At 60.7% G+C, this 12,540-nt stretch overlaps 1 protein-coding gene across 1 annotated transcript in view; it reads left to right on the plus strand.

The window, feature by feature from the left end:
* The window catches only part of WNT3 (Wnt family member 3), a 42,164-nt gene that overhangs the window by 24,292 nt on the left and 5,332 nt on the right, over window positions 1–12,540 (plus strand). The window contains exons 2-3 of the mRNA XM_087826268.1: window positions 8,557–8,798; window positions 12,252–12,517. Of these exons, the coding sequence (XP_087682394.1) occupies window positions 8,557–8,798; window positions 12,252–12,517 (508 nt within the window). The remainder of the gene's footprint in view (window positions 1–8,556; window positions 8,799–12,251; window positions 12,518–12,540) is intronic.

The raw sequence follows: 12,540 nt of genomic DNA on the forward strand, positions 1-12,540 counted from the left end.
AAAGTGACAGGCAGGAGCGTTGTGATCCCAGGCCATCATTTTAATGTCTTTGGGCCTCAGTTGCCTCATCTGTGAAATAGCATATCAACCCTTTACACGTCTGAGGCAGAGGCTGGACCGTAGCTTCTGGCTCCGAAGGGCAGGACTCTTGAGCTCACCTGCGAGTTCTCAGCTGCTCAGCAAAGCAAGTGCACGTGGGAGCTATTTCCACCTGTAAACATTTGTCCACCTGTGGCCTTGGTGCCTCTCAGGAGACCCTTTGGGGGTCTCAGGAGTGAGGTCTCGGTGTGCCCCCTGGTGAGTCTTCCTGGACCACCTGCTAAAGGCAGAGAGCCACAGCTCATGTGTCCTCCCAGGGTGCTGAGGGGACACAGCCCTGAGGACAACGAGAGCTGAAGCTGCTGACAGGCTGGAGCTGCAGAGCCCCCTGCCTCCTCCCCCCCTCCTTCTCCTCGGTCCCTTCTCTCAGGCTTCCCCCACCCCCACCCCTTTCTTCCTCCCAGTTCTCCCCCCCCCCAGGTCTGACCATCCTGCTCGAACTGCCTCCCAATTTGGCTGAAGGGGACAATCCCTCTCTCCGGCCCCCTCCCCTGCCCCACTCTGATCAACTCCACTTTCCTATGAAATTGAGAGGGAAAAAAAACCCTCATGCTCACAACACAACAAAAACAGGTTTAAACATTTTACAGGTTTCAACATTTTTCAGGCCGCCCTGTCACATCTTATCAGATCAGCCGGGAGCCGCAGGCCAGGCGCTCTGGGAGCTGCTTTGGAGAACAGAAGCTGTAACATTCCAGCCAGGCTCTGCCCCGCCCTCCCCTCCCCTCCCCTCCCCTCCCCTCCCCTCCCCTCCCCTCCCCTCCCCTCCCCTCCCCTCCCCTCTCCCCCAAAGAAACATCCCCCAGGGCTCCCCAGGATGGAGCGCAGGGCCGCCACCTCCACCCCTCCCCTGTGACTGGGAACTCAGTCTTTGCCCGCGGGACCCCTTCAGCTTTGAGGGTCTGCAGACCCCACACCCTCTCTCCAGCCCCTCTAAGCTCTCAGGTGGTCTTAATTCACCTCCTCTGAGGGTGCCTTGGGCCCTGAAAGAAACCTCTAGAGTCAGGGCAGGAGGGGGCCAGCCACTCAGAATGTAGAAGCAGCCACTTGGCCAGTAGGGCCAGTGAGTTGTGCTGGTGAGTTTAGGGAGGGAGAGGAAGACAGGATAACCCCCTCCCCGCGTCTTCAGGGGCTGTTCCCAGTGGGAGGGGATAGCTTTTTACTTTGCTTTCGATTTTTTAGGGTGTGTGGGTTTTTCACCCATGGTACTGTGGGCCTCTAGACTGTAATAACCCCCTTTCCCTCACATTCACCCCAGCCCCCCACCTTTCTTTCCCTGCCACACTCACTGTGACTCTGGTCACACAGTACAGGTGACAGATCCAGAAAGGGCTGACCTAAGTCCAAAGGCCCAGATTTCAGCCAAGCCAACCTGAGGAAGAGGCCCAGACCCTGGGCCCAGGGCGAGAGGGAAGAGTGGCCTTTGCCACCCCAGGGTGGGGGGAGACAGGTGAGGCTGGGAGGTCCCATCCTGTGCACAGGAGGACATGGCTGTGGACTGAAGGTTCAGGATGCGGAGCGGAGGGAGGGGACAAACCTGGAAGAGGGAAGGAGCGGAGGGAAGGAGAGCAAGGTGACTCACTCTGCCTAGTATGTTGGCCATGTGCCTTGGTGGGACCTGATCAAGAACATCGGGAAACAGCAGCCAAACCTGGGCGCTTAATGCCAGTGTTGGCAGAGCCAGGCCTGAGGAACCTGCCTCCTGCAGGGTTTTCAGAAGAGCCCTCCCCACCTCTTGGCCTGAAGTTCTAGCCTGTGGGTGTGAGGTCCTGGCCCCCATCCTGGTGCCCTCCCTCCCAGGGGAGCCCTGCATCTCTGGAGCCACCATGAGGTCCCTCCCTTGGCACGTGACATTCAGCATTCCACCACGAGGCTCCCAGTTGTCTCATCCTTTCCCGTGCGCCCACTGCGGGAGAGGAGGCCTCAAGTATCATTCTACTCCTAGCTCCAGGACAAAGATCCCCAAATCTGAACTTCCAGCCTTTGCCTTCTCTTGGGCTCCAGCTCTGCACCCCCAGCACTGCCTGCACATGGGGCCTGGAGGGCTCACTAGCCCCACAAAATTCCTTCTCCTTGTTCCCAAACCTATGCCACCTCTGAAGTTCCCTTTCTTGGTTGACATCATCTCCATCTTCCCGGGCACCCTTGGTCCGCCTTCCTTTTGTTTCCCATGTGACCAGTAGTTGTCCACCTTTACTCGCTGCCTCCTCTCTGCTCCCAATGCCACTGTCCTGAGACCACAGACCCTGATGACCCAGATGGGTGGTGCTCAGCCCCAGCTGCCCAGTAGGCTCAGCCCAGAGCAGTGAAACCTGTCCCCCAGAGGGCTGTTATGTGCAGCCAGGCCTGAGGCTCCTGAGCCTAGACTGTCACACTGGCCTCCCCACTGCTTTCTCAGCCTTTGGTCTCTAGTGCTCTCCGGCCTGGTGGTTATTTGGGTTTTAAGTTACAAGGGCCTCAGGACCCTCTGTCACTCACTCATGGCACCCAGACCTAGTAGGTGCTGGAAAAGTGCCTGTTGGTCTGGTACTGACAGATGCCTCCTGGTCTGGGTGCCCCGTGTGTGTGGCTTAACCTATCTGTGTTCCCAGGCCTGGTGCTCTGCCCAACTCAGTCATCACTCAAATGTGTGCTGAGTGAACAGGCAGGGAATGCGTTTGTTTATCAGGGAAAGATTTTAACCTGCTCTCCCAAGGGCAGGCACCTCTAGTCACTCCACATAATTACTGCCCTCCTAGGGCCCCAGTCTGTAAGTCTGGGGCTGAATCAAGACGGCAAGTCCAGCAGGAGGCCTGGGCCACCCTGGGTTCAGAAGCTCTAAAATTGCTTCCTTATTGACTCCTCTCTGGACCCTGGGTCCCAGCTCAGCACGTGGACCCCTTCCACCTCTTCCCTCCTCTCCCCTCTCCTCCCCATACATAAACAAGGGTGCCCCTAGCCCTGCTGGAGACACATGAGAACCAGGTGGCCCATCCATGCCTGCTGAGTGAAGGAACCAGTGGCTGATGGGAAAGGTCCACAGAGATAGCCCTGCTCCTCTGATGAAAGGCATCTTCTGGGTTACCTAGGCCTGCTCAGTGGACCATGGGACCACATGAGCTCCTTTGGACTCAGAAGCAACTCCCTACCCTTGACCTGTACTGAGAGGGGTGCTGGGTTGGATTGGGAAGTCATAGAGCCGTGCCTAGCACCCATGGAGCCCATGTGTGCTCCAGGGAGGACCAGTGGATGGGCAAGGAAAGATGGTAGCTTGCAAATTTTGACTTAGGTCCCTCCTCTCTTGCTTCATCACAAGCACCCTGCTGAGACACCGAGGCCAGTGGCCCCTGGTCAGGACCCGTGGCCTCCTGTGTCTGGAGTGGTGATTGACACTCTGGGTTGCAGCTCTTTGGAAGCTCCAGGATGTGAATGCATCAGGGCCCACCAGGCCCTACCCCTGGCCTGCCCCACTGGGCATGTGCCCCTGAACTTGTCAGGTTCCCCTTATGACACCCATCCGCCCTGAGTGGCCTCTTGGCCTAAATGGAAGGGTAGTAGTAGCCTTAAGCTCCGAGGCCAGTGCTTAGCTCTTCACTAACTGCCCATTTTTTCAAGCTTTTCCTCCCTTTTTGTAAGTTTCTGTCTTGCCCTAGGCCAAGGTGGGGCCCCTCTGATCCCAGGAGTGGGAAGGACACCTGTCAGTACTGTCCAGGAGCCAGCAGGGGACAGAAGGTGCTGTTGGATAGAGGTGATCAACCTGGGCCAGGGGTGGAGTGTGATGAGGCGATGCACAATATTTAATCAAGTCCAGCCTGTCTGGAGCGGGGATTTTGCCCTGAGAGGTCAACACGGAGGCCTCACAAGCGCCTGGTGCTTGTTGGCATCTGCTTGCTGCCCATCGCCTAGCTGCCTGTCTGTCCTTAGCCCAGCTGCATGGTGGGTGGTTGGGGTGGAGAATGAGCTTTCTTTAGGGGGAGGGTGGCAGGGCAGGGCCAGGAGCTGGGTATAAATAGCCCCTGCCCAGCTGGGAAGGCCTGGCAGTGCCCTCCACCATCCCCCTCACCAGCTGCCAGTGCCAGGCGGGTCCCTGTCTCCCTGGGGAGCCTAGCCATTGTCTCAGGCCCTGACTGTAGGAACTTCCTGCGCGGAACCGAGGAGTCTTGTTCTGTGTGTAGGTGGAACCTCCGGCTGCCCGGAGGCCTGGGGAGTGGGAATGACGGGCGGCAAGGTGCGGGCGGGCAGCCTGGCCTTCTGGGAAAGGGCTTGTTCCTTCAGTCCTTCCCTTGAGATTCAGCACGTTCCTATCATGTGCCCGGCCTTTTGGTAGACCCCACGTGCTCACGTCTCTCTGTGGTGTGTGGGTGTGTTACGGAGGGGGTGTGGAGGGAGCATGGAAGGAGACACAACCTCTGTCCTCAGGAAACTTAGCTGGCGCAGCCAGATGGGAACAGTTCAGTTCAGCCCTTTGCCATAAGGTTTGAATAGGGAGAGGCAAAATCCAGGGCAGGAGAGGGTGCTTTTGTGCGGAGCCCATGAAAGTCTTTGGAATGGAGGCGACCGGGAATCAGGGCTGAAGGACCGGTAAGGTGTCTGCCAGGCTTGGGCCATGGACAGGTGCCCCAGGTGGCGGCCCGGGGTGTGCAGGGCCAGGGGGCCCAGACAGCTGTGCTGCAAGCCCTCGGTGGCCTGGACAAATCTAATCAAAGCCACTCGCTTTGGTAGGAAGAACTGAGGAGGTTGACGCTCACTGTGTGACCTCCCCCAGGGGACCGTGCATTTCAATAGAGGGGACAAGGAGCTGGGAGTTAAATGAACATGAATCTGAGGTGGTAGAACTTCAGACGTGAGTGGTGCGTGGGTAGCCGGCTCAGGTCAGGGGTGGCAGGGCACGTTTGGGGGAGGGCAGCTATCCTGCAGAAATCAATCCTGGGCCACAGCCTCATTAGCCCTGCACCCGCCTGCAGCGCTAAACCTTCATCCGCAGAGGCTCTTGCTAATTACTGGCAGGATGGCCAGATCTGAGGTAACACCCTTGACTGCAGCACCACGGACACATCTTTACGCCCTTGCCTTTGCCCTTTGGGTCGCCTTTAACAGTCAGACAGGTCACACGTCTGTTTAGCCTTCCCCCCAGTTAGGACTGAACTGCGGGATGGGCCCAGCTTTGCTCTGTTCCAAGGCATCCTTTCCAGGGATGGATGGGAAGGGGCTCTTAAAATGTGATGTGCTTTATTAAGTCAGGGATGGGAGGGCAGGAGGAATGACATTGATGACAGGGCAGGGGACGAAGTGCTGGGGACAGCCCCTAAACACATGGTAACCACAATGAACGCCATTTACTGAGCGCTTCCTATGTGCCCAGTGTTTCATATCATTTATATTTCCCATTATGTCTGTTTTACGAATGAGGAAACTGAGGCACGGAGAGGTTAAGTTGCTAGAGATCAACAGCTAGTAAATGGCAGAGCTGGATTTGAACCAAGGCAGCTTGGCTCCCGGCTACACAATTGGTTGGATCTGGGCAGGGGGTTGGTGGAATGAGGGAAATAAACTCATTTCTGAGGCTGGGTGTCATTCTCAGAGGACATCGCACTTGGAGTCAGACAAACCCAGGGTCTGAATCTGGCAACTTCTTTCTGTAAGTCATCCAACTTCTCTGTGCCTCAGTTTCCTCATCTGTAATATGCAATGAGATCACATCCTCACAGAGCTATTGTGAGGATTAAATGAGATAACGGATGAAGAGCCTGGCACACAAGTTCTAAGTAAATGGTTGCTGTGATTATTGCTAGTGTTGAGAGTGACTACAGAGGACAAGGGAAATCTGCTGGGTTGTAGGAAGGACTCAGCCAGCAAGGTCTTGGTGACTCTCAGGGGAGTGGAGGGGACCATGGCATCTCCAAGCCATGCCAGCCCCAGCGCTCAGGGTTCTGCTGGGCCGGACAGGCTGTCTGGGACCCTGTGGGAGGGATTGGGCGAAACTAGGAAGCCCCATGGAGGGCTGGCATGAGGAGCAGCCTCACCAAGTGGAAATGAAGAATGAAGTGCCAGCAGGGGCTTCCCCACCCTTTAGCCCCCTTCCCATGCAGTGGTAGCCAGCTAACCAGGCTCCGTACACCCGGTTGTATGGCCTTGGGCAAGTCACTTCTCTCTGGGGGCCTCTGCTTTCTCATCTGTATAATGGGCTTTGAACTCTCTCAGGGCTCCTCTCATAGGTTCTGATACTGATCCAGGGCTCAGCCTCCCACTTAGCTTGAGGGTACCTAGGCCTGCAGAGCAGAGGCTGGGAGGAGAAGGAAGACGAAAAGTAATGGGGGGAGCGCGGGAGGAAGGCTCCCTAAGTGCCCCTTGGGCCCCACTTTCATCTCCTGGAAGAAGGCAGGCTGGAGCCTTGGGAACCCGGCTTGGCTGGTGAGCAGACCAATAAATGGGGAGTGAGGTGGGGCAAGCACTCCTGGTGCCAGAGGAGATTGTGGGACAGGCCAGCCCAGGTTAGAGTGTCCAGAGAGGATGGGAGGCTGGGCTAATGGACACTGCAGGGCCAGTCCACACCTCCAGGGACAGGCAGGGCCAAGGCACCTGCAGAAGGGACATTGGGGAGTACTCTGGCCAAAGGGAAGGGACAGGAGGCTGGGAATTGGGGGCCAGGTCTCCCCGTGCTGCTCTGGGATAGTCAGGGGCCAGGCCAGGCCATGGGGAGGGGGCGGGTAATCACCACCAGACTCCTTTAGAGAGGCCTTAATCACTCCACACTCATGACCACACAGTGGTGGCCATGGGGGTGGCAGCGTCCTCTGTCTTGCCTCAGCTTCCCTCTCCAGCTGTCCCCATATAGGGCCTGGGTTCTAAACGTCAGAGGCAGGAGTGGGAAAGGCCTGGGCTTCTTCCCAGGGGGGTCTTGCTCCTGAGCCTCCCTCCCGGGATGGCGCTATGCTGAGCCATCTGCACTGAACCTGGGCTCAGTTTCCGTCCCCAGCGATTGCAGGGCTGCTGGGACAGGGCTGGACATGCTGGTTAAGAGCACAGGAGAGGCAGCCTGAACTGGGAGGGAGGCTGACACGTTGCAGTTCTACAGATGGGCAGGTTACTTAGCTCCCTGGCCTCAGTTTCCTCATCTATGAAATGGGATGGTAATAAAATTCCTCTCTCCCAGACTTGCTGTGAGGATTACGTAATGCGAGCAGTCAGAACCAACGCAGCACATAATTAGCAACAGGGGTTTGGTTATCACTATTAGCACACTGACCTGTCTGTAACTGTAAACAAGCAGGGCAAGAGAGGACACCGGCGGGCCGTCAGCTGCTGTGGGCATGAGCCCATCAGAGGCCTCTGGGCTGACCCGCTCCATCCCAACCAGGCATGGAGGGCTCAGTGTTGAGGCCCAGGGTGCAATATGCCGGCCTGCAGCCGCCCCCACCCCCGAGGGCCCAGACAGGCAGTGCCCAGGAGGGATGGTGGCTCAATGGGTTTGCCCCATGGGCCCTGGAGTCGGAAGGCATGGGGTCCAATGAGCAGCTCCTTAGCAGTCCTATGGTCTGGGCTCTCAGCCTGTGAGGTAAACCGTCTGAGCACAGGGCTGCTGTAACGCCCCTCCTAGTCAGAGAGTAGTTATAAGGACTCGGTCAGGCAAAGCCAAGGAAAGGACAGCCCAGTGCCTGGCACGGAGGAATTCAGGAATAGCCATGCTCTGTGGTAAGTCAGGCCACAGGTTGCCCTTCCTTCTCTTTAAAAGGGCTTGACGTTCAAGATCTGGAAATGTCTCATAAATGTCACCATCCAAACTCCCAGATCTGGTCCTCCAATCCCTGCCCCCAGAATAAATAGAAAAATGGGGGCCCCCTCATCCCTCTGACAACTGAGCCCAGAGTCAGCCTAAGGTGGGTGGGCACCACGCCTCTCCATGGTGCCCATTAAGAGCACGTAGTAGGAGCTGTTAAATGGCAGGCATTTGGTTCATCCCTGTCTAGTGCAGAGAACTTGTGTGGTATTTCCCCATCTGCCCGGGGTCTTATGGACCCTCTTCCCAAGGCATCTGACATCACTTTGTGTGGGGGACCTGACTGCTGTGTGCAACCTCCCTTGACTCCCGGAGAGGTTGCCCAGACCAATTCCTTCTATGCCCTTCAGGGAAACTGGTCCAGAGCCTGGGAAGGACTCGACCTGGGCCCCAATACCATCTTCTACTCCCGGGTTCTTTTCATGGAATTGCAATGGTCCCCAAGGGCAACCACAGAGGTTTCTGCCGGTCCCCATGCCCTTGCAAGCTGGATAAGTCCATATCAGAGGGCTGACTTTGCCTGGATCTGAGCGCTGCCCTTCTAGAGCTCTGCCCTTGGAGGACAGCATTCAGGTGCCAGGTTTCTCAGGGCATGGGTTCAGGCTCACGGGCCCCCCGGAGAGCTACTGAGGAAGAAATGATGCCCATGATGGGCTCTGTGCTTTGTGCCTGCAGTGCCACTGTCCTCTGTGTGCCCACAGGTCCCTGGCCCTGGGCCAGCAGTACACGTCCCTGGGCTCTCAGCCTCTGCTCTGTGGCTCCATCCCAGGCCTGGTCCCCAAGCAACTGCGCTTCTGTCGCAATTACATCGAAATCATGCCCAGCGTGGCCGAGGGCGTGAAGCTGGGCATCCAGGAGTGCCAGCACCAGTTTCGGGGCCGCCGCTGGAACTGCACCACCATAGACGACAGCCTGGCCATCTTTGGGCCCGTCCTTGACAAAGGTACTGTCTCTGGGCGGGGTAGGAGGCGGGTGGGGGTGGGGTTGGGAGACCATCAGGATGAAGTGACTTCCATCTCAGGGTGCCTTAGCTCAGAGCGCAGGGTCCCCAGGGGAGGGTGATAAAGCTGGTCACAACCCGGGGCCTCCGTGGAAAATGGGTCAGGTCCTTCTCTAGAGGGACCCAGGTTGTCACCATGGCTGCCACACCTTCCCAGGTGCTGTTGGGAGCTGGGCAGCCTTGCGATGCTCTAGAATCCCCAGATCCAGGGCAGGCTCGGAGGCTGCCGCCTTTCTTCCCCCTCAGCTTGCACAGCGGTAGCCCCAGGCTTTGATGTGGACATTTGTGACATTTCCCCAAGGCTGTGTTAAGTGCTATGCAAATGTAGCTTTGGGGTGGGGTGGGGGCACCGTCTCCCCTATATCCCTCCCATATGGAAAATTCTGGAGCTGAGAAAGCTGCTGGTGCTGGTGGCACTGCATTGCTCTCAGGTGCTTCCGTGAGAACTTCCTGCCGGTCCCACGCCCCTGCAAGGTGGACGCGCCTTGGATTGTGGTGGGGCAGAGGGAGTGCTGGCCTCTGGGTAACTTCCTACCCATCTTGCAGCCTGGGAGGCTCACTGGCTGCACTTCAAATGAAGGGAGTCACACAAGGTGACTTCAAACAGGAAGGCCCCTGATGAGAGGGGTGAGGGGACAACTGCTCCCTAGAAGGTTTGGGGCTGAAGATGGGCAACTCTGAGAAACTGAAAGTGGCCGGGAATCTAATGACCCCAGAGGGCCTCCGGGGAGCCATCTCTCCTTTTCCACAGCAACTTTGCCACCCAACCCCCTGCGCCCCCCCTCCCTCCCTCTAGGGGAGCCGCGTTTACAGCCAGAAGGAAAAGGCCTCTGGGAGCCCGGAGGTCTTGGCGAGGAGGGGGCGGGTGTCGGCGGAGAATGGGAGGGGGGAAGCTGACCCCCCCTCCTTTTAGAATGCAGTCCCCCTTAACCTGAGCCTCAGGTTCGCAGAGTAAGTCCGCCCGACAGGCTATTGTCCTGGGACCGAAGGGCAATTAGCGAATCAATGGATGATGGTTCTGTTTACGCTTCTGTTACCAAAGCTAATTATTCCGTGTTTACACAAAAGGTTTGGCCTCTAATTGGGGCCAAGTGGCGGCGGTTTGCATTTCAAACCTGATCTCGCTGGTGTGTCAGTCTGTCCGCCTTCCGGTGCCCCACCTCGGGCCAGGTAGCGCCGAATCCAGCCGCCCGGCGTCTAGACGCGCTCCCCGCCCCGCTCGGGCACCGGCCGGTGGGAACCGGGCTCGAGCTAAGGCCGCTCCCGGCCGGGCCTCGCGGCTCAGATCACCGCTCAGGTTCTAGGACGTGCCTTCGTCCCCACATTGCGGGGGGCAGCTCTGGGTTAGGTGAGGGGCGAAGAGTCAGAGCCCCTGGGAGTGTGATGAAAGCGCAGAGGTCCCCGGGAGCCCCCGCCCCGGGTCCGTAGCGACGGGTGGGCCGCCGGGGGTTCACCTCCGCCCCGGCTTAGAGACCAGGGCCGCGGGGGGTCGGTCTGCTCGGGTCGCGCATCCTTCCGCGGAGGCCCGGGACGGTCGCCCCAGGGTGGGGTCCTCCGGGGGCGGGGACCTGGGGCGGGGCGGGGGCGCGGGGGGCGCGGGCCGGGGGGCTGAGGCCCGGCGGCGCGCGGGCGGCGGGGCCAGCCCGGGAGCGCTGTCCCCGGGCGGGGGCGAAGGCGGGCGCCCGGAGGGGTGCGGGCGGCTCGCAAAGGGCCGGAGCGCCGCCCCCCGCCGCGCGGCCCGGCCCCGCGCCCGCTGCGGCCGCCGCGCATTCACACGCCCTCTGGCCATTCGGCTGCGCGCGGGGGCGGGGGGCGCCGCCTCAATGGGGATTTCGCGGGCCGGCGCCGGGGCCCGGGGCGCGGCCCGGCCGCGGGAGCCGCCCGTTGCTACGCGGTGGCGGCCGGCCCGGCGGCCCGGGCCCGGCGGCCGCATTATGCGGGTAATGCGGTGTGACACCGCTCGAACAAAGGCGGATTGAGCGGCCCAGCGGGCCCCGCCGGACGGGGACCGGCACAGCGGGGCTGTCAGCGCCGCTCCCAGGCTAATCCCCGCCCCGCCCCCGCCGCCCCCGCGTCCCCGGGGCTGGGAACCGAGCGCCGCCCGGGGCCTGGGCGCCGCCGCCGCCGCGAGAGGCCGCGAGCTCGGCCGGAAGCGGGGCCCTCGCCCTCGGCGCCCCTCGCCCTCGGCGCCCCCCGCCCCCGGGCGCGGATGGGTGGGAGGGGCCTGGCATTGGGGCGATGCGGGACCCGGGTTCGGAACCGGGGCGCTGCGCCGCAGGCCTCGGCCGCCCCCTGTCCGCAGTCCGCCCTCGCTGCGCGGGCTCCACCGCGCTCCCCTCCGGCCAGCTCGAGGCCGGGGGACCGACCTTCCTCTGCAGGCGGCCCACGAGGGCGCCGGGGCCCCGAGAGAGGCGGCGGGGGCTCCCGCGGACACTAGGCTCGCTCGTGCGCGGAGCGGCGCTTCCCCGCGGCGCTCGGGACGCGAGCCCTGGCTCCCGGGGTAGCCCGGAGCTTTGCAGCCTGCGTTACCTTGGACAGGTCCCGTGCCTGCCCCGGGTCCGTCACCAGTAAGGAGAGATTGGACTGCATGCCTTTCAGGCCATTGCCTCTTTAATCGTTAGTCTGTATCTGTAGAATGGGCCTGTAAGATTTCCTGCCTCCTGGGGTTAAAAGGATTCAGTGGGATATAGCACCTGGAGGGAAGAATCTGCCGCCTTAAAGAGGTTGGGGGACCATCCCTGAGAATCTTTTCTTTTTCTTTGCTGGACCCTGGGGCAGAACCAGGGGAACTGCCCCCTCCTCCCAGGAGGCACTTGGCCTTGTCTGGGTGGAGAATGGGAAGGGAGAGGGGGACTGAGATGCCTGCCACCACCTTCCTGGCCAGGAGCTCAGGGGGCAGAGGGAAGCTTTCCCCATTGGGTGAGCAGGGTACCTGGGGCTCGGAAAAGGAAAGGGCCCGCCAAGGCGCATCCTGGGTGGACCCCGGTAGGTTTAGGCTATAGATTCCCAGGCCTTCCTCCCCACAGACCTCGGGCTCTCAGTCTGGGAAGGCTCAGGCCTGTGCTGGGGTCTCTGGAGTTTGGGAAGGTGGAGGGCAGGGGGCCCGGGGCTAGGACGGAGAGCAAGGCCACTAATCCCTTCAGCGGCCTGCAGGAGCTATCCGTCCACCGCTTCTAACAGGCTCCGTTCTGCCGGCTAGTGGCCCTGACCTGTTTGCTCATCCGTAAAGTGAGGATACCCCACCACGAGCTGGGCCAGCCAAAGGGAGCCTGAAGGGCACCTCGGTCCCCCCCCCCCCCCCGCGGCTGGCGAGCTCTCCTTCCGGGCCGGGGAGGCTGGGGCAGGGCGCCCGAGGCCAGGCCCCGGGCTGAGCGATGCTCCCCAACCCTCCGCCAGCGACCCGCGAGTCGGCCTTCGTGCACGCGATCGCCTCGGCCGGCGTGGCCTTCGCCGTGACGCGCTCCTGCGCCGAGGGCACCTCCACCATCTGCGGCTGCGACTCCCACCACAAGGGGCCGCCCGGCGAGGGCTGGAAGTGGGGCGGCTGTAGCGAGGACGCCGACTTCGGGGTGCTCGTGTCCCGGGAGTTCGCCGACGCCCGCGAGAACAGGCCCGACGCGCGCTCGGCCATGAACAAGCACAACAACGAGGCGGGCCGCACGGTGAGCCGCCGCCGCCGCCCTGT

Source organism: Miniopterus natalensis, chromosome 17, assembly GCF_054644295.1.
Source record: "Miniopterus natalensis isolate mMinNat1 chromosome 17, mMinNat1.hap1, whole genome shotgun sequence".
NCBI lineage: Eukaryota > Metazoa > Chordata > Mammalia > Chiroptera > Miniopteridae > Miniopterus > Miniopterus natalensis.